Source organism: Chiloscyllium plagiosum, unplaced genomic scaffold (genome assembly GCF_037043375.1).
Source record: "Chiloscyllium plagiosum isolate Xiang-an unplaced genomic scaffold, Cpla_swu_hap1 HiC_scaffold_26, whole genome shotgun sequence".
In the NCBI taxonomy this organism is placed as follows: domain Eukaryota; kingdom Metazoa; phylum Chordata; class Chondrichthyes; order Orectolobiformes; family Hemiscylliidae; genus Chiloscyllium; species Chiloscyllium plagiosum.
In genome coordinates, this window is record NW_028270164.1 from 48,612,246 (window position 1) to 48,634,181 (window position 21,936).

Here is a 21,936-nt window from a genome sequence, read left to right on the forward strand (position 1 = left end):
CACAACATCGTGGGCCTGTTCTGTGCTGTATTGTTCTATGTTCTATAATTCTATGCGTTTTAAAATTGTGATGGAAAAGGATAGACCAGATCTAAAAGTTGAAGTTCTAAATTGGAGAAAGGCCAATTTTGACGGTATTAGGCAAGAACTTTCGAAAGCTGATTGGAGGCAGATGTTCGCAGGTAAAGGGACAGCTGGAAAATGGGAAGCCTTCAGAAATGAGATAACAAGAATTCAGAGAAAGTATATTCCTGTCAGGGTGAAAGGGAAGGCTGGTAAGTATAGGGAATGCTGGATGACTAAAGAAATTGAGGGTTTGGTTAAGAAAAAGAAGGAAGCATATGTCAGGATAGATCGAGTGAATCCTTAGAAGAGTATAAAGGAAGTAGGAGTATACCTAAGAGGGAAATCAGGAGGGCTGACATGGGGACATGAGATAGCATTGGCAAATAGAATTAAGGAGAATCCAAAGGGTTCTTACAAATATATTCAGGACAAAAGGGTAACTAGGGAGAGAATAGGGCCCCTCAAAGATCAGCAAGGCGGCCTTTGTGTGGAGCAACAGAAAATGGGGGAGATATTAAATGAATATTTTGCATCAGTATTTACTGTGGAAAAGGATATGGAAGATATAGACTGTAGGGAAATAGATGGTGACATCTTGCAAAATGTCCGGATTACAGAGGAGGAAGTGCTGGATGTCTTGAAATGGTTAAAGGTGGATAAATCCCCAGGACCTGATCAGGTGTACCCGAGAACTCTGTTGGAAGCTAGGGAAGTGATTGCTGGGCCTCTTGCTGAGATAGTTATATCATCGATAGTCACAGGTGAGATGCCGGAAGACTGGAGGTTAGCTAACGTGGTGCCACTGTTGAAGAAGGGTGATAAAGACAAGCCAGGGAATTATAGACTGGTGAGCCTGACCTCAGTGGTGGACAAGTTGTTGTAGGGAACCCTGAGGGTCAGGATGTACATGTATTTGGAAAGGCAAGGACTGATTAGGGATAGTCAACATGGCTTTGCGTGTGGGAAAACATGCCTCACAAACTTGATTTGAGTTTTTTGAAGAAGTAGGCATAGTTGGGGTGGCACAGTGGTTAGCACTGCTGCCTCACAGCGCCAGGGACCCAGGTTCAGTTCCTACCTCGGGTAACTGTCTGTGTGGGTTTCCTCCCACAATCCAAAGATGTGCAGGTTAGGGTGGATTAGCCATGCTAATTTGTCCATAGCAGTAGGTGCATTAGTCAGGGGTAAATACAGAGTAGGGGAATGGGTGTGGGTAGGTTACACTTCAGAGGGTCGGTGTGGGCTTGTTGGGCTGAAGGGCCTGTTTCCGTACTGTAGGGAATCTAATCTAAAAGCTTGGAATCCATTTGTGGGCGGCACGGTGGTTAGCACTGCTGCCTCACAGCGCCGGAGACCCGGGTTCAATTCCCGCCTCAGGCGACTGACTGTGTGGAGTTTGCACGTTCTCGCCGTGTCTGTGTGGGTTTCCTCCGGGTGCTCCGGTTTCCTCCCACAGTCCAAAGATGTGCAGGTCAGGTGAATTGGCCATGCTAAATTGCCCGTAGTGTTAGGTAAAGGGTAAATGTAGGGGTATGGGTGGGTTGCGCTTCGGCGGGTCGGTGTGGACTTGTTGGGCTGAAGGGCCTGTTTCCACACTGTAACGTAATCTAATCTAATCTAAAGTAACAAAGAAGATTGATGAGGGCAGAGCAGTAGATGTGATCTATATCAGTAAGGCGTCCGACAAGGTTCCCCATGGGAGACTGATTAGCAAGGTTAGATCTCATGGAATAAAGGGAGAACTAGCCATTTGGATACAGAACTGGCTGAAAGGTAGAAGACAGAGGGTGGTGGTGGAGGGTTGTTTTTCAGACTGGAGGCCTGTGACCAGTGGAGTGCTACAAGGATCGGTACTGGGTCCTCTACTTTTTTAATTTACCGTAAATGAGCGTAAGAGGTACGGTTAGTAAGTTTGCAGATGACACCAAAATTGGAGGTGTAGTGGACAGCGAAGAGGGTTACCTCAGATTACAACAGGATCTGGACCAGATGGGCCAATGGGCTGAGAAGTGGCAGATGGAGTTTAATTCAGATAAATGCGAGGTGCTGGATTTTGGGAAAGCAAATCTTAGCAGGACTTATACACTTAATGGTAAGGTCCTAGGGAGTGTTGCTGAACAAAGAGATCTTGGAGTGCAGGTTCATAGCTCCTTGAAAGTGGAGTCGCAGGTAGATAGGATAGTGAAGAAGGCGTTTGGTATGCTTTCCTTTATTGGTCAGAGTATTGAGTACAGGAGTTGGGAGGTCCTGTTGCGGCTGTACAGGACATTGGTTAGGCCACTGTTAGAATATTGCGTGCAATTCTGGACTGCTTCCTATCGGAAAGATGTTGTGAAACTTGAAAGGGTTCAGAAAAGATTTACAAGGATGTTGCCAGGGTTGGAGGATTTGAGCAATAGGGGAGAGGGTAAACAGACTGGGGCTGTTTTCCCTGGAGCGTCGGAGGCTGAGGGGTGACCTTATAGAGGTTTACAAAATTATGAGGGGCATGGATAGGATAAATAGACAAAGTCTTTTCCCTGGGATCGGGGAGTCCAGAACTAGAGGGCATAGGTTTAGGGTGAGAGGGGAAAGATATAAAAGAGACCTAAGGGGCAACTCTTTCACGCAGAGGGTGGTATATGTATGGAATGAGCTGCCAGAGGAAGTATTGGAGGCTGGTACAATTGCAACATTTAAGAGGCATTTGGATGGGTATATGAATAGGAAGGGTTTGGAGGGATATGGGCCGGGTGCTGGCAGGTGGGACTAGATTGGGTTGGGATATCTGGTTGGCATGGACGGGTTGGACCGAAGGGTCTGTTTCCATGCTGTACATCTCTATCACTGGGAGGAAGAATCAAGCAACATTTAAATGGAGAGACTCCAAAAACGAGCAGCACAGGTTTCTGGATGTTCTTGTGCACGAAACACAATATGTTAGTGTGCAGGGGAAAAAGGCAAATGGCAACTTAACAGAACTGTGCACAGTTTTGGTCCCCATATTTAAACAAGGTTTACTGATATTGGAGTCAGTTCAAAAGAGATTGACAGACTGATTCCTGGGATGAAGGGTTAGCTTATCAAGAACAGCTAAACAGATTAGCCTTTACTGACTAGGATTTAGAAGACTGAGAGGTGATATTACTGAAACATACAGGATTCTGAGCTGGGATTAAATGTTCAGAAAATGTTGTTATTAGTGAGGGAATCTCGAACGCAGGGACATAACTACAGAATAATGGAACACTGTTTAAAAACTGGGATATGAACACATTTCTTTTGATGAAAGCGAAAGTCTTGAATTGTCTCCAACTGAGACTTGTGGAAGCTAGATCACTTCATGTAGTTAAAGATAGATTTTAGAGATATGGGGGAATTGATGGCTATCAGATTGAGAGGGGAGTTAAGGCCTGAGGCAGATCTTGTTGATAGGCAAGGAGGACGTGAGGGGCCGAATGGTCCACAGGCTCCAATATTGATCGATGTTTGAAAGACTGAAAATGACAGTGTCACAGTGAAACACAGCCCCCCGCCCCTCCCGTGATGGTGTCACAGTGAAACACAGCCCCCCTCCCCACCACGTGTCGGTGTCACAGTGAAACACAGCCCCCCTCCCCGCCCCGTGATGGTGTCACAGTGAAACACAGCCCCCCTCCCGCCCTGGGACGGTGTCACAGTGAAACACAGCCCCCCTCCCGCCCCGGGACGGTGTCACAGTGAAACACAGCCCCCCGCCCCTCCCCGTGTCGGTGTCACAGTGAAACACAGCCCCCCGCCCCTCCCCGTGTCGGTGTCACAGTGAAACACAGCCCCCCTCCCCGCCCCGTGATGGTGTCACAGTGAAACACAGCCCCCCTCCCCGCCACGTGACGGTGTCACAGTGAAACACAGCCCACCTCCCCACCACGTGTCGGTGTCACAGTGAAACACAGCCCCCCTCCCCGCCCCGTGATGGTGTCACAGTGAAACACAGCCCTCCTCCCGCCGTGACGGTGTCACAGTGAAACACAGCCCCCCGCCCCTCCCCGTGTCGGTGTCACAGTGAAACACAGCCCCCCTCCCCGCCCCGTGATGGTGTCACAGTGAAACACAGCCCCCCTCCCCGCCCCGTGATGGTGTCACAGTGAAACACAGCCCCCCTCCCCGCCACGTGACGGTGTCACAGTGAAAAACAGCCCCCCTCCTCGCCCCGTGACAGTGTCACAGTGAAACACAGCCCCCCTCCCCACCACGTGTCGGTGTCACAGTGAAACACAGCCCCCCTCCCCGCCACGTGATGGTGTCACAGTGAAACACAGCCCCCCTCCCCACCACGTGACGGTGTCACAGTGAAACACAGCCCACTCCCTTCCCCGTGTCTGTGTCACGGTGAAACACAGCCCCCCTCCCCGCCACGTGATGGTGTCACAGTGAAACACAGCCCCCCTCCTCGCCCCGTGACGGTGTCACAGTGAAACACAGCCCCCCTCCTCCCGCCGTGACGGTGTCACAGTGAAACACAGCCCCCTTCCCCTCCCCGTGTCTGTGTCACGGTGAAACACAGCCCCCCTCCCCGCCACGTGATGGTGTCACAGTGAAACACAGCCCCCCTCCCCACCACGTGACGGTGTCACAGTGAAACACAGCCCTCCTCCCGCCGTGACGGTGTCACAGTGAAACACAGACCCCTCCTTGCCCCATGACGGTGTCACAGTGAAACACAGCCCCCCTCCTCGCGCCGTGACGGTGTCACAGTGAAACACAGCCCCCCTCCTCCCGCCGTGACGGTGTCACAGTGAAACACAGCCCCCCTCCTCCCGCCGTGACGGTGTCACAGTGAAACACAGCCCCCCTCCTCGCCCCATGACAGTGTCACAGTGAAACACAGCCCCCCTCCTCGCCCCATGATAGTGTCACAGTGAAACACAGCCCCCCTCCACTCCACGAGACGGTGTCACAGTGAAACACAGCCCCCCTCCCCGCCCCGTGACGGTGTCACAGTGAAACACAGCCCCCCTCCTCGCCCCGTGACGGTGTCACAGTGAAACACAGCCCCCCTCCCGCCCCGTGACGGTGTCACGGTGAAACACAGCCCCCCTCCCCGCCACGTGACGGTGTCACGGTGAAACACAGCCCCCCTCCTTGCCCCGTGACGGTGTCACAGTGAAACACAGCCCCCCTCCACTCCATGAGACGGTGTCACAGTGAAACACAGCCCCCCTCCCGCCCCGTGACGGTGTCACGGTGAAACACAGCCCCCCTCCCCGCCACGTGACGGTGTCACAGTGAAACAGAGCCCCCCTCCTCGCCCCGTGACGGTGTCACAGAAACACAGCCCCCCTCCTCGCCCCGTGACGGTGTCACAGTGAAACACAGCCCCTCTCCTCGCCCTGTGACGGTGTCACAGTGAAACACAGCCCCCCTCCTCGCCCCGTGACGGTGTCACAGAAACACAGCCCCCCTCCTCGCCCCGTGACGGTGTCACAGTGAAACACAGCCCCCCTCCTCGCCCCGTGACGGTGTCACAGAAACACAGCCCCTCTCCTCGCCCTGTGACGGTGTCACAGTGAAACACAGCCCCCCTCCTCGCCCCGTGACGGTGTCACAGAAACACAGCCCCCCTCCTCGCCCCGTGACGGTGTCACAGAAACACAGCCCCCCTCCTCGCCCCGTGACGGTGTCACAGAAACACAGCCCCCCTCCTCGCCCCATGACGGTGTCACAGTGAAACACAGCCCCCCTCCTCGCCCCATGATAGTGTCACAGTGAAACACAGCCCCCCTCCTCGCCCCGTGACGATGTCACAGAAACACAGACCCCTCCTCGCCCCGTGTCTGTGTCACGGTGAAACACAGCCCCCCTTCCCGCCCTGTGACGGTGTCACAGTAAAACACAGCCCCCCTCCTCGCCCCGTGACGGTGTCACAGTGAAACACAGCCCCCTTCCCCTCCCCGTGTCTGTGTCACGGTGAAACACAGCCCCCCTTCCCGCCCTGTGACGGTGTCACAGTAAAACACAGCCCCCCTCCTCGCCCCATGATAGTGTCACAGTAAAACACAGCCCCCCTCCTCGCCCCGTGACGGTGTCACAGTGAAACACAGCCCCCCTCCTCGCCCCGTGATAGTGTCACAGTGAAACACAGCCCCCCTCCTCGCCCCGTGACGGTGTCACAGTGAAACACAGCCCCCCTCCTCGCCACGTGACGGTGTCACAGTGAAACACAGCCCCCCTACTCGCCCCGTGATAGTGTCACAGTGAAACACAGCCCCCCTCCTCGCCCCGTGACGGTGTCACAGTGAAACACAGCCCCCCTCCTCGCCCCGTGACGGTGTCACAGAAACACAGCCCCCCTCCTCGCCCCGTGACGGTGTCACAGAAACACAGCCCCCCTCCTCGCCCCGTGACAGTGTCACAGTGAAACACAGCCCCCCTCCTCGCCACGTGACGGTGTCACAGTGAAACACAGCCCCCCTACTCGCCCCATGATAGTGTCACAGTGAAACACAGCCCCCCTCCCCTCCCCGTGTCGGTATCACAGTGAAACACAGCCCCCCTCCTCGCCCCATGACGGTGTCACAGTGAAACACAGCCCCCCTCCTCGCCACGTGACGGTGTCACAGTGAAACACAGCCCCCCTACTCGCCCCGTGACGGTGTCACAGTGAAACACAGCCCCCCTCCCCTCCCCGTGATAGTGTCACAGTGAAACACAGCCCCCCTCCCCTCCCCGTGTCGGTATCACAGTGAAACACAGCCCCCCTCCTCGCCACATGACGGTGTTACAGTGAAACACAGCCCCCCTCCTCGCCCCATGACGGTGTCACAGTGAAACACAGCCCCCCTCCTCGCCCCATGATAGTGTCACAGTGAAACACAGCCCCCCTCCTCGCCCCGTGACGGTGTCACAGTGAAACACAGCCCCCTTCCCCTCCCCGTGTCTGTGTCACGGTGAAACACAGCCCCCCTCCTCGCCCCGTGATAGTGTCACAGTGAAACACAGCCCCCCTCCTCGCCCCATGACGGTGTCACAGTGAAACACAGCCTCCCTCCCCTCCCCGTGACAGTGTCACAGTGAAACACAGCCCCCCTCCTCGCCCCGTGACGGTGTCACAGTGAAACACAGCCCCCCTCCTCGCCCCGTGACGGTGTCACAGTGAAACACAGCCCCCCTCCTCGCCCCATGACGGTGTCACAGTGAAACACAGCCCCCTCCTCGCCCCATGACGGTGTCACAGTGAAACACAGCCCCCCTCCTCGCCCCGTGACAGTGTCACAGAAACACAGCCCCCCTCCTCGCCCCGTGACGGTGTCACAGTGAAACACAGCCCCCCTCCCCGCCCCATGACAGTGTCACAGTGAAACACAGCCCCCCTCCTCACCCCGTGACGGTGTCACAGAAACACAGCCCCCCTCCTCGCCCCGTGACGGTGTCACAGTGAAACACAGCCCCCCTCCTCGCCACATGACGGTGTCACAGTGAAACACAGCCCCTCTCCTCGCCCCATGACGGTGTCACAGTGAAACACAGCCCCCCTCCTCGCCCCATGATAGTGTCACAGTGAAACACAGCCCCCCTCCTCGCCCCGTGATAGTGTCACAGTGAAACACAGCCCCCCTCCACTCCACGAGACGGTGTCACAGTGAAACACAGCCCCCCTCCTCGCCCCGTGACGGTGTCACAGTGAAACACAGCCCCCCTCCTCGCCCCATGATAGTATCACAGTGAAACACAGCCCCCCTCCTCGCCCCGTGACGGTGTCACAGTGAAACACAGCCCCCCTCCTCGCCCCATGACGGTGTCACAGTGAAACACAGCCCCCCTCCTCGCCCCATGACGGTGTCACAGTGAAACACAGCCTCCCTCCTCGCCCCGTGACGGTGTCACAGTGAAACACAGCCCCCCTCCTCGCCCCATGATAGTGTCACAGTGAAACACAGCCCCCCTCCTCGCCCCGTGACGGTGTCACAGTGAAACACAGCCCCCCTCCTCGCCCCGTGATAGTGTCACAGTGAAACACAGCCCCCCTCCACTCCACGAGACGGTGTCACAGTGAAACACAGCCCCCATCCTCGCCCCGTGACGGTGTCACAGAAACACAGCCCCCCTCCTCGCCCCGTGACGGTGTCACAGTGAAACACAGCCCCTCTCCTCGCCCCGTGACGGTGTCACAGTGAAACACAGCCCCTCTCCTCGCCCCGTGACGGTGTCACAGTGAAACACAGCCCCCCTCCTCGCCCCGTGACGGTGTCACAGAAACACAGCCCCCCTCCTCGCCCCGTGACGGTGTCACAGTGAAACACAGCCCCTCTCCTCGCCCCGTGACGGTGGCACAGTGAAACACAGCCCCCCTTCCCGCCCTGTGACAGTGTCACAGAAACACAGCCCCCCTCCTCGCCCCGTGACAGTGTCACAGTGAAACACAGCCCCCCTCCTCGCCCCGTGACAGTGTCACAGTGAAACACAGCCCCCCTCCTCGCCCCGTGACAGTGTCACAGTGAAACACCGCCCCCCTCCTCGCCCCGTGACGGTGTCACAGTGAAACACAGCCCCCCTCCTCGCCACGTGACAGTGTCACAGAAACACAGCCCCCCTCCTCGCCCCGTGACAGTGTCACAGTGAAACACAGCCCCCCTCCTCGCCCCGTGACAGTGTCACAGTGAAACACCGCCCCCCTCCTCGCCCCGTGACGGTGGCACAGTGAAACACAGCCCCCCTTCCCGCCCTGTGACTGTGTCACAGTAAAACACAGCCCCCCTCCTCGCCCCGTGACGGTGTCACAGAAACACAGCCCCCCTCCTCGCCCCGTGACGGTGTCACAGTGAAACACAGCCCCCCTTCCCGCCCTGTGACTGTGTCACAGTAAAACACAGCCCCCCTCCCCACCACGTGTTGGTGTCACAGAAACACAGCCCCCCTCCCCACCACGTGTTGGTGTCACAGAAACACAGGCCCCCTCCTCGCCCCGTGACAGTGTCACAGTGAAACACAGCCCCCCTCCCCGCCCTGTGTCGGTGTCACAGAAACACAGCCCCCCTCCCCGCCCTGTGACGGTGTCACAGTGAAACACAGTCCCCCTCCCCTCCCCGTGTCGGTGTCACAGTGAAACACAGCCCCCCTCCCCGCCCTGTGACGGTGTCACAGTGAAACACAGCCCCCCTCCTCGCCCCGTGACAGTGTCACAGTGAAACACAGCCCCCCTCCCCGCCCTGTGTCGGTGTCACAGAAACACAGCCCCCCTCCTCGCCCTGTGACAGTGTCACGGTGAAACACAGCCCCCCTCCCCGCCCTGTGACAGTGTCACAGTGAAACACAGCCCCCCTCCTCGCCCCGTGACAGTGTCACAGTGAAACACAGCCCCCCTCCCCGCCCCGTGACAGTGTCACAGTGAAACACAGCCCCCCTCCCCACCACGTGTCGGTGTCACAGTGAAACACAGCCCCCCTCCTCGCCCTGTGACGGTGTCACAGTGAAACACAGCCCCCCTCCTCGCCCCGTGACAGTGTCACAGTGAAACACAGCCCCCCTCCCCACCACGTGACGGTGTCACAGTGAAACACAGCCCCCCTCCTCGCCCCGTGACAGTGTCACAGTGAAACACAGCCCCCCTCCTCGCCCCGTGACGGTGTCACAGTGAAACACAGCCCCCCTCCCCACCACGTGTCGGTGTCACAGAAACACAGCCCCCCTCCCCGCCACGTGACGGTGTCACAGTGAAACACAGCCCCCCTCCCCACCACGTGTCGGTGTCACAGTGAAACACAGCCCCCCTCCTCGCCCCGTGACAGTGTCACAGTGAAACACAGCCCCCCTCCCCACCACGTGTCGGTGTCACAGTGAAACACAGCCCCCCTCCTCGCCCCGTGACAGTGTCACAGTGAAACACAGCCCCCCTCCTCGCCCCGTGACAGTGTCACAGTGAAACACAGCCCCCCTCCTCGCCCCGTGACAGTGTCACAGTGAAACACAGCCCCCCTCCACGCCCCGTGACGGTGTCACAGTGAAACACAGCCCCCCTCCTCGCCCCGTGACAGTGTCACAGTGAAACACAGCCCCCCTCCCCACCACGTGTCGGTGTCACAGTGAAACACAGCCCCCCTCCTCGCCCCGTGACAGTGTCACAGTGAAACACAGCCCCCCTCCTCGCCCCGTGACAGTGTCACAGTGAAACACAGCCCCCCTCCTCGCCCCGTGACAGTGTCACAGTGAAACACAGCCCCCCTCCACGCCCCGTGACGGTGTCACAGTGAAACACAGCCCCCCTCCTCGCCCTGTGACAGTGTCACAGTGAAACACAGCCTCCCTCCCCTCCCCGTGACAGTGTCACAGTGAAACACAGCCCCCCTCCTCGCCCCGTGACAGTGTCACAGTGAAACACAGCCCCCTGCTGGTTGCTTTTTATTTGAGGAGGAAAATGAAAGGAGCATTCTAAGTAACAATGACCAGAGTAATTTTAATACAGAGAGGTTTAACAAGAGAGAAACAGACAGCGTTTGATGAGATACGTTCCTTAAACTTGGTGTACAACTGTAAGTGAGGCTGCATTTGATCTGAAGAAAACCGAACTATTTTGTGTTGAATTACTTAGGGGACGTGAGCTGGAACTGGAGGATCAGAAGAGTCGGCTGGAACAGGATCTCAGGAGGTACATGAATATGGATGGTAGGTGACACTCCATAAACATCTCTCCTTATTTCCCCACATTCCTTCTCCTTTCTCTGATGTGTGCTCGGTGTATTTTTTACTGTGTTGTGAGTGGTGCAATAGCACTGGAGCACAGGGAATGTTCCCCCGTTACAGAGATCAGTTACCACCAGGTGGCGGTGTTGAGAACACCTCGCAAAAGCAGTTCCCCAATTTCCTGACCTTCCCCTTTTCCTGTTAACCCACTTTGCCAGCTTGGAGCCTGAGTGCCTGAATCTGCCTTCACTCAACATCCACTTGGGTCATTGATACGGAGGATCACTGCCAATTTATTGGAAGCACGAAGGCTAACACTTTGCTGATCTTGCCAGCCATACCTACATCCTGTGAAATAATACCTGAAAAATATATCTGGATTTGTTCAAGGCTTGTAGTTGCAACACCTTAAGTTCTGTCCAGATTATCATCCGTGCACCAGCCTTTCTCTGAGTGTATGAGTCAACTCGTCTAGAACATAGAACATTTCAGCGCAGTACAGGCTCATTGGCCCTCGATGTTGCACCGACCTGTGAAACCAATTTGAATCCCATCTAACCTACACTATTCCATTTTCATCCATATATTTATGCACCGACCATTTAAATGCTCATAAAGTTGGTGAGTCTACTACTGTTGCAGGCAGAGCATTCCACGTCCCTACTACTATCTGAGTAAAGACACTACCTCTGACATCTGTCCTATATCTATCACCCCTCAATTTAAAGCTATGTCCCCTTGGGCTAGCCATCACCATCCAAGGAAAAAGGATGTCACTGTCCACCCTATCTAACCCTCTGATTATCTTATATGTCTCAATTAAGTCACCTCTCAACCTTCTTCTAACAAAAATAGCCTCAAGTCCCTCAGCCTTTCCTCATAAGACCTTCCCTCCATACCAGCCAACATCATACTAATTCTCCTCTGGACCCTTTCCAAATCTTCCACATCCTCCCTATAATGCAGTGATGAGAACTATATGCAATGCCCCAAATGTGGCCGCACCAGAGTTTTGTACAGCTGCAACATGACCTCAAGGCTCCGAAATTCAATCCCTCTACCAATAAAAGCTAACATATTGTTTGCCTTTTTAACAACCTTATCAACCTAGGTGGAAACTTTCAGGGATCTGTGTACACAGACACCTAGATCTATTTGCTCATCTACACTGCCAAGAATCTTGCCATTAGCCCAGTACTCTGTATTCTTGTTATGCCTTCGCATTAAACTCCATTTGCCACCTCTCAGCCCAGCTCTGCAGCTTATCTATGTCCCTCTGTAACCTGCAACATCCTTCAGCACTATGCACAACTCCACCAACTTTAGTGTCATCTGCAAATTTACTAACCCATCCTTCTACGCCCTCATCGAGGTCATTTATAAAAATGACAAACAGCAGTGGCCCCAAAACAGATTCTTGTGGTACACCACTAGTAACTGAACTGCAGATTAACATTTCCCATCAACCACCACCCTCTGCCTTCTTTCAACTAGCCAATTTCCAAACTGCTAAATCACCCTCTATCCCATGCCTCCCCATTTTGTGCAATACCCTATTGTGGGGAACCTTATCAAATGCCTTATTGAAATCCATTTCCACATCATCATATACTTTAACCTCATCCACCTGTTTGATCACCTTCTCAAAGAACTGAATAAGGTTTGTGAGGCACGATCTACCCTTCACAAAACAGTACTGATTATCTTAAACAACTTATTCCTTTCTCGATGAGTAGAAATCCTAAATCTTTTCCAACATTTTACCCACAACCGGAGTAAGGCTCACTGGTCTATAATTACCAGGATTGTCTCTACTCCTCTTCTTAAACAAGGGAACAGCATTTGCTATCCTCCAGTCTTCTGGCACTACTCCTGTAGACAATGACAACATAAAGATCAAAGTCAAAGGCTCAGCAATCTCCTCCCTAGCTTCCCAGAGAATCCTAGGATAAATTCCATCCGGCCCAGGGGACTTATCTATTTTCACACTTTCCGGAATTGCTAACACCTCCTCCTTGTGAACCTCAATCCCATTTGGTCTCGTAGCCTGTACTTCAGTCTTCTTCTTGACAACATTGTCTTTTTCCTGTGTGAATACTGATGAAAAATATTCATTTCACACTTCCTCTATCTTCTCTGACTCCAAGCACAACTTCCCACTACTATCCTTGATTGGCCGTTATCTTGCTCTAGGTATTCTTTTATTCCTGATATATCTATAGAAAGCCTTAGGGATTTCCTTGATCCTATCTACCAACAACTTCTCATGTCCGCTCCTGGCTCTTCTTAGCTCTCTCTTTAGGTCTTTCCTGGCGAACTTATAACTCTCAAATGCTCTAACAGCCTTCACATCTCATCTTAACATAAGCCTTCTTCTTCCTCTTGACAAGAGATTCAACGTGTTCAGCTCCTCTCTCTCCCTATTCCTCACCTCGCTAGCATGTGGCATGGGTAACAAACCAGAGGCAACAACTCTGTTTATTCTAACTAAGCTTCCATCCTAGCTCCCTGAATTTCTGCCTTAGATCCCCATCTCTCTTCCTACCTATGTCATTAGTACTTATGTGGACCACGACTTGGGGCTGCTCCACCTCCCCCTCAAGGATCCCGAAAATACAATTTGAGACATCACGAACCCTGGCTCCTGGGAGGCAACACACCAACCGTGTGTCTGTCTCATTCCCACAGAATCTCCTATCTGTTCCCCTAACTGTGGAGTCCCCAATCACTAATGCTTTGCTCCACTCCCCCCTTCCCTTCTGAGCAACAGAGACAGAGTCTGCGCCAGAGACCTGTACCCCAGGCTTACCCCTGATAAGTCATACCCCCAAAAATATCCAAAACGGTATACTTGTTATTGAAGGGAACGGCCACAGGGGATCCCTGCACTGTCTGGTGGTTCCCTTTCTGTCCTCTGACTGTAACCCATCTGCCTTTTTCTTGTACCTGAGGTGTCACTACCTTCCTGTAACTCCTCTTAATAACCCTCTCCGCCTCCCGAATGATACAAAGTTCATCCAGCTCCAGCTGCAGTTCCCTATTGCGGTTTTGCGAGGGGCTGGAGTTGGGTGCACTTCCCGCAGATGAAGTCAGCAGGGACACTAGTGGTGACCCTTACCTCCTACGTTCTGCTGGAGGAACATTCAACTGCCCTAACTGCCATTCCCACTATTCTAAATTCCCGAGACTACTGAAAAATAAAGTAAGTATAAATAACTAGTTACCTTACCAATCCAGTGTATAGACCTATTTTTTGGTTGGAGGAGGAGGATGGGTGGGACTGTTTCAGGTAACACAACCGCCCAAATGTATTACTTCACTTGCTCAGCAGTCCCGTGTCTGCCCCTGATTGGCGTGCGTTCTGCCATTCCATGAGGTAAGTTTTAAATCGGTGATTTACCTTTGTGTCACCACCTGGTCATCGCTCCCGCTCTTCCGCCCAATGGCCTTCTAAAGCCACCTGTTGAGAATGCGAGGGCATTTTCCCTGGAACAAGCTCTTTGCTCTGGGGAGGTGTAGCCAGGAGGCGAGACAGTGAAGATTCAGCGATGTACCCTGTCTGCAGGAATAAGAAAGACAAACCCACGTCCTGTCCCAGGAGGAGGAGAGAATTTAGATTAGATTACATTACAGTGTGGAAACAGGCCCTTCGGCCCAACAAATCCACACCGACCCGCCGAAGCGCAACCCACCCATACACCTACATTTGCCCCTTACCTAACACTACAGGCAATTTAGCATGGCCAATTCACCTGACCCTGCACATCTTTGGATTGTGGGAGGAAACCGGAGCACCCGGAGGAAACTCACGCAGACACGGGGAGAACGTGCAAACTCTACACAGTCAGTCGCCTGAGGCGGGAATTGAACCCGGGTCTCTGGCGCTGCGAGGCAGCAGTGCTAACCACTGTGCCACCGTGCCGCCCACACCACACCATGGTGAGGTGTGATTTTGTATCAGGAACTGGTTGGGGGGGCGGGCGGATGGGGGTGAGCAGTGGAGGAGGAGAGAATGGGAGAAACTCTGAGATTCTAGTTGGTGGAGCGCTCCAATTTCTGAGGTGCTGGATAATGCAAAATTTTACTTCACAAAGTGTTATCGTTTGACATCTTGCTCACATATTGCCTGCACTTCTCCCAGAGTCGCTGAAGACAAGTAAGGACCATCTGGAGGAGGAGAGAATCTTTAAGGAGATGATTGAGGTAGTCAAAATGAGAGACAAACTGGTCGCCTTCCTGGAGCAGCAGAGACTCCGGGAACAAGAACAACGCGCAGTTGTGGTGCCTGGGGCTGCGGCCAAAGACCTCACCCCAGTTGCCTCCATCACCTGGGTATAAAGACGACGCAGTACTCAGAATATTCCAGCAGGAGGTGCTCTCCTACATAGCACTTTTCAAGGGCTTCACCTTTGAGTATTTGTGGAAACTACCTCCACTTCCATATTTATTAAAGAAAGTGATGCAATATTTCTGAGAACATCCTTTTTGTAATTTTATGTTAGATCCAACCTTTTGACTAAGATCACTGTTTCTAGTATATTCGAATAGTGAGCAACTGAGTGTCTCGGGGCTAGGTCTTGGATCCTTGGACCCCTCATCCCTTCACCCTCTCCATTTATTTTGATGGGTCAACAAGATAGATCCTGTAAATTAGTTTTTGGTTGTTGTAACAATGTTTTTAATTTTGTTTTAAATACATTTTAAATAGATTTTGTTTTCCGATCACAGATACTCAAAATGCTTTAAGTTCCATCGGGGAACTTTCTCCACAGGTTTGCGATGCTTTCTATGACTGACATGAACTTCTCAAAGGAGGATGAGTCTGTGTTGTATTGGACCTGGTGCAAGCACAAGGGCACAGCCCAACCCCTGGGAAGGTGCTAATATAACGGCATACCATGTACCTTGCCACTAGCATAAGAGAGCCCCTTATCCTTACATGCACTGAAATCTCAGAGTAATTCACTTTCACACAAATCAATTGCCAGCTTGTGTTCATGATGTATATTCCATTTAATCATGTGCTATTGTTTTAAAAAAAATGGTTGGATTCTGTATCAACTGCACTGAGACTGTTGAATGATTGATTATGGAGAGGTGTGCATCATAACTGGTAAATAAAAAGGAACATTGCAGTCTCTACTTTGAGGAATGTTTTACGGTGTGATAGTGACCTGTCATGTGATCTTGCAGGAGGGGAGACACAGTCTTTTCGTTTTCAAAATGCCTCCTGCAGCCCTCAGGGTGGGGGGAATTAAAAGAGACATTTTTGTGACGGAGGGGAAGAGGGATTGCAACAATCTTCATTGATGCTGAAGGAACTCCGAAAACTGAGGATAGGGTCTGAAGATAGCCATTCACAGTTACTACTCAACAAAACGGGGACAACAAAGCTAAGGGCAACGATGAACAATAATTCTATGGAGAATGCAATGCGTAATAAGTATGAATGGAGAATATCACAGTCTGTTGTTTTATTTAAGTTACCTAGAAAAAGTCAATTGTTTTCAGTCAATAGCATTTTTTAGTCATTTGGTTCATTATTGGAAGTTTAAATGTTTTTTGAAACAACCTACTGGCCTCCATGTGGCTTGCTGTGTAACCATACCGACAGCAGTGACTACTGGTGTAAAGGACATCATTGGGTGTAGAGTGCATTGGGGCATTCAGAGGTCATCAAAGATGCTACAAAATGTAAGTCTTCTACCAACTGTACTGGCATGACATCAACTTTGAAAACACTGTGACAGAGCTGCATGGCAGGGAGAGAGACACCCTTCGGTCCAACCTGACCAGATCCTTTTCATAAATAAAATAACAGCCACATCAGTCCACATTTATACACCTATACGTAGAGGTGCGTGAGTTTTGATTTACCCATATGTTCATGAATAGGTAAGATTCATATCTCTTTACCTAGATTAAATTAAGTATGGCAACTGGGAAGCAAATTCAGTCCCACATTCCATTGCCAATTCCAAGCAGCCTGAGGAGAGCTGTAAGAGCCTACATTGACTATTGGATCAAATCATAATTTTACGGCATAGCTCCTCATGAAGGTCGAGAGAACAATACGGTTTCTGTGACAATCAACATCATTAAACTTTTAATTCCAGATTTTTTTTCATTTGAATTCAAAATCCATCATGCATTGTGGTGGGATTCAAACCCAGGCCCCCAGAACATTTTCTAGGTCTCTGGTTTATTAGTCCAACAATAAAGCTATTGATTAGATTAGATTCCCTACAGTGTGGAAACAGGCCCTTTGGCCCAACAAGTCCACACTAACCCTCCGAAGAACAACCCATCCAGACCTATTCCCCTACTTTACCCCTGACTAATGCACGTAACACAATGAGCAATTTAGCATGGCCAAGTCACCCAACCTGCACATCTTTGGACTGTGGGAGGAAATCCACACAGACATCAGGGAGAATGTGCAAACCCCACACAGTCACCTGAGGCTGGAATCGAACCTGGGACCCTGGTGCTGTGAGGCAGCAGTGCTAACCACTGAGCCACCTTGCCTCTCCCTGTGGAGCTAATTCCCTTTGTGAGCAACAACAATGTCCTGTCCTCAGTTTTCCAACTGAGAATGCAGACCCTACAAATAAAAAACATGTCTGGAATCATGACTGAGCTTCAGCTCCAGATTCACCCCAGTGGCTCTGAAACAGGTTTAAGACCACCCACAACTTTGTTTAATAACCTTGCTTCTGCAACCGGTTGGACCTTTCCAAGTACAATCATTACCAGGATTAGAAATGGCACTGCCACTCTAAAGGACAATCACACATCACCTCCTCCAGCACAATCAGCAGATGCAGTGTTGCCATGACTTCCTGCAGTCACTGGGTTGCTGCTCCTACTAACGATGCCCTTCGATAAGGCCAGGCAAGAGCGGCCAGGATTACTGGCATGTATAGTGACCACATGTATAACATACAATGGAGAATGAGAGAGTGTGAGAGTGAGTGTACGTGCGTGCGAGTGAGTGAGTGTTGGATAACCATCATCCACTTTCTCATCAATTACACATTTGCTGGTTTTAGCATCTTACATACTCAATTCATTTAGCATTTGTTCACACTTTGCGCAGGAGAACAAATAAAATTACCATTCCCCAGACTGTAGTAGCAGTAAAGATGCAAGAGTTTTATTTTGAAACCAATTAGTTGTTCATTTGCATACTCCTCTGCGATTTATTAGCTGGCCTAATTAGCCCAATGCGAAACCAGTCTGGAACACGGTGTTCTTTTAATTATGTCATCTATTAACAAACACTTCACAGCAGCTTTCAAAATCAGATTAGAAAGCACTGGCAACCACCCCAGTGGTTGCACTAAGATATTCCAAACAAATATCGTCCAGAATGTGTCAGAAATAGCAGAGGAAATTAAAAGTAGTCTTACTAATGTATTATCTGCCTTTGGATACAAGTCTTGGCTGGAATTTGAAAAGAACAGTGAAATCTAAGTGCTCTGTAAGAATAATTTCATTCAGCCAGTGTGTAGACAAGGTTGCTGAGGAATAATGTGTTGACTTATTGTGTACTTTTAAATATTATTTATTTCCATCATTAACTCAGAACCAAAATGGCAGACACCCTGATAAAATACACAATGGGTGGGGTGGCATCTTAAACAGAAACAGTTTAGACAAAAAACACTCATTCTGGATCTGGATCCAATGCTGGCAGATAGGCTGCATATCCCACTCAACATTTCTCATCATCAGTTTGAAACCAAGACATGTTGGATGTGTAAGGTGACAATTAAAACCATCTCCAACAGGGAGATTACTCACTGAATCACCTACCAAACACCTCACTAAGAGCTGGCAGGTTTCTTCTCATTGCAGGATGGAATCCTGACAAGAAGGGAAAGAAGCTGAAATGGAATTAGAAGTTAAACATTAGAAGTGAATCTGGAAGGCAGGGCAAGCATAAGCTAGATAAGGGAAAAAAAAAGGTTAGCAAGGCTAAATGGAATATATTTTCATGCAAGAAGCCTGAGGAATAAGACAAATGAACTGATTGCAGAGATACGCACGTTGGAGTGTAATACCATTGTCTACCTGCCCTACAATGGTTACTTCTGCATAGACCTGCAAGGTCAGTGTACGACAGTAACCTTCGAAACTAGAAGTCAATGCTGCAAACAGTATGATCCGTGTGCTGACGCTCACAGCAACTGTGCAGCCTCACAACTTTGAGAGAACATCAGTCACAGCTTCTGATCTATTTCGCTATCCCTTCCAGAGAGGTTTATAAACCAATGAGGGGTCCAGAAAAGATGAATGGCTCATGTGTGGAATGGACTTCCAGGGGAAGTGATGGATGCAGGTACAGATCCAAATGAGGACAAGTAGTAGTAGTGTTTGGAGGGATATAGGCCAAGTACAGGCAGGTGGGACTAGTCTAGTTTGGGATTATGGCCAGCACAGACTGGTTGGGCTGTATGACTCTATGCATCAATGTGAGAGAATAGGCTTTCAGACCACAGCATGGAGGGTGCCCAGAAAAGTGACCTGTGCTGAAAAGGAATCCAAGCAGTTTTCAAGCCAATGAAACCAGTAAAGGAACCTTCACTCACTCCCTGAAGTTTCTGCATCCACTGAGTCAAACTATAGAATCACAGAATCCCTACAGTGGGAAACAGGTCATTCGGCCCAACAAGTCCACACCGACCCTCTGAAGAATAACCCATCCAGAACCATTCCCCCGACCCTATACTTACCTCTAACTAATGCACCTAACCGGAGTCGTACCTGAGGACTGGAGAGAGGCAAATGTAATTCCTCTCTTCAAGAAAGGAAATAGGGAAATCCCCGGCAATTACAGACCAGTCAGTCTCACGTCTGTCGTCTGCAAGGTGTTAGAAAGGATTCTGAGGGATAGGATTTATGACCATCTGGAAGAGCGTGGCTTGATTAAATACAGTCAACACGGCTTTGAGAGGGCCAAGTCATGCCTCACAAAACTTATCGAGTTCTTTGAGGATGTGACTAGAAAAGTTGATGAGGGTCGAGCTGTGGATGTGGTGTATATGGACTTCAGCAAGGCATTTGATAAGGTTCCCCATGGTAAGCTCATTCAGAAGGTCAGGAGGAATGGGATACAGGGGAACTTAGCTGTCTGGATACAGAATTGGCTGCCAACAAAAGACAGCATGTGGTAGTAGAAGGAAAATATTCTGCCTGGAAGTCAGTGGTGAGTGGTGTTCCACAGGGCTCTGTCCTTGGGTCTCTACTGTTTGTAATTTTTATTAATGACTTGGATGAGGGGATTGAAGGATGGGTCAGCAAGTTTGCAGATGAGACAAAGGTTGGAGGTGTCGTTGACAGTATAGAGGGCTGTTGTAGGCTGCAGCGGGACATTGACAGGATTCAGATATGGGCTTAGAGGTGGCAGATGGAGTTCAACCTGGATAAATGCGAGATGATGCATTTTGGAAGGTCGAATTTGAAAGCTAGTACAGGATTAAGGATAGGATTCTTGGCAGTGTGGAGGAACAGAGGGATCTTGGTGTGCAGGTACATAGATCCCTTAAAATTGCTACCCAAGTGGACAGGGTTGTTAAGAAAGCATATGGTGTTTTGGCTTTCATTAACAGGGGGATTGAGTTAAAGAGCCATGAGATCTTGTTGCAGCTCTATAAAACTTTGGTTAGACCACACTTGGAATACTGCGTCCAGTTCTGGTCGCCCTATTAGAGGAAAGATTTGGTTGCTTTGGAGGGGGTTCAGAGGAGGTTTACCAGGATGCTGCCTGGACTGGAGGGCTTATCGTATGATGAGAGGTTGACTGAGCTCGGACTTTTTTCATTGGAGAAAAGGAGGAGGAGAGGGGACCTAATTGAGGTGTACAAGATAATGAGAGGCATAGATAGAGTCGATAGCCAGAGACTATTTCCCTGGACAGAAATGGCTAACACGAGGGGTCATAGTTTTAAGCTGGTTGGAGGAAAGTATAGAGGGGATGTCAGAGGTGGGTTCTTTACACAGAGTTGAGAAAGTTTGGAATGCGTTGCCAGCAGCAGTTGTGGAAGCAAGGTCATTGGGGACATTTAAGAGACTGCTGGACATGCATATGGTCACAGAAATTTGAGGGTGCATGCATGAGGATCAACGGTCGGCACAACATCGTGGGCTGAAGTGTTGTACTATTCTATGTTCTAACCTACACATTTCTGAACACTACGGGCAATTTAGCATGGCCAATCTCTAGATTGTGGGGGGGAAACCAGAGCACCCGGAGGAAACCCACACAGACAGGGGGAGAACGTGCAAACTCCACACAGACAGTTGTCAGAGATTGGATCAAACCCGGGTCCCTGATGGTGTGAGGCAGCAGTGCTAACCAGAGCCACTCTAAAACTACAAAGACAATTTAACTTCAGATGCTCTCTTTAAATTCAAATCTTCACTGCAGACAACCAAAATCTCACGTGCAAGCTGCTGGTCTGCAACGATATCCTAAAGAAATGTCAAACTGAATGTAACTGTTAAAAGTATCTTATCCTTCCTTTTCATCTAATCCTTGTAACTTAAGTAATAAAATTGTTCAAGGTAACTTACAGCAGTGCTTGCTAATAGAAAAATCTTTCCAGTGTTTAAAAGCTTCACGGCTGGTTATTTTAAATTTAATTATTTGAAATTAATCGGGGTTACACAAAACCCCGGCACAGTGGTTAGCACTGCTGCCGCATAGCGCCAGAGATCTGGGTTCAATTCCAGCCTCAGGCGACTGACTGTGTGGAGTTTGCACGTTCTCCCCGTGTCTGTGTGGGTTTCCTCCGGGTGCTCCGGTTTCCTCCCACAGTCACAAAGATGTGCAGGTAAGGTGAATTGGCCATGCTGAATTGCCCATAGTGTTAGGTGAAGGGGTAAATGTAGGGGAATGGGTCTGGGTGGGTTGCTCTTCGGAGGGTTGGTGTGGACTTGTTGGGCCGAAGGGCCTGTTTTCACACTAAGTAATCTAATCTAATCTAAAAACCTACACACACACAAATTCTTAGTTCACAGACCACTAGAGGAAACGCCTTGCATGTGGTTGCGAATCAAGTTTCATAGAATGAATAGTTTACAATATGCTAAGCTTCAAAGGAGTTGATATATTTTAGTGTAAAAGGCAGAGGGGATAAATGAAGAAAAACAATATGCAAGGACGAGGCAAGGTTATAGAGTCATACAAACACAGAAATATACCCTTTGTTCCGAACTCATCCATGC

General features: G+C 50.6%; 2 protein-coding genes across 8 annotated transcripts in view; one reads left to right on the forward strand and one right to left on the reverse strand.

Moving 5' to 3' along the window:
• LOC122563302 (protein-methionine sulfoxide oxidase mical3a) overlaps positions 1-15,842 on the forward strand; it is a 127,435-nt gene extending 111,593 nt beyond the window's left edge. For all 5 annotated transcript variants that reach the window (XM_087973682.1, XM_043717009.2, XM_043717008.2 and 2 more), the window contains exons 28-29: positions 10,613-10,686; positions 14,846-15,842. In XM_087973682.1, coding sequence (XP_087829808.1) covers positions 10,613-10,686; positions 14,846-15,042 — 271 coding nt within the window. In that variant the 3' untranslated portion in view covers positions 15,043-15,842. The remainder of the gene's footprint in view (positions 1-10,612; positions 10,687-14,845) is intronic.
• Positions 15,843-18,242: 2,400 nt separating this feature from the next.
• LOC122562944 (sphingomyelin phosphodiesterase 2-like) overlaps positions 18,243-21,936 on the reverse strand; it is a 50,189-nt gene continuing 46,495 nt past the window's right edge. For 2 of the 3 annotated variants that reach the window (XR_015750957.1, XR_015750958.1), the window contains exon 13: positions 18,243-18,593. The gene's annotated coding sequence lies outside the window, so the exon portion shown is untranslated. The remainder of the gene's footprint in view (positions 18,594-21,936) is intronic. The other variant, XR_015750959.1, reaches the window with a different exon arrangement.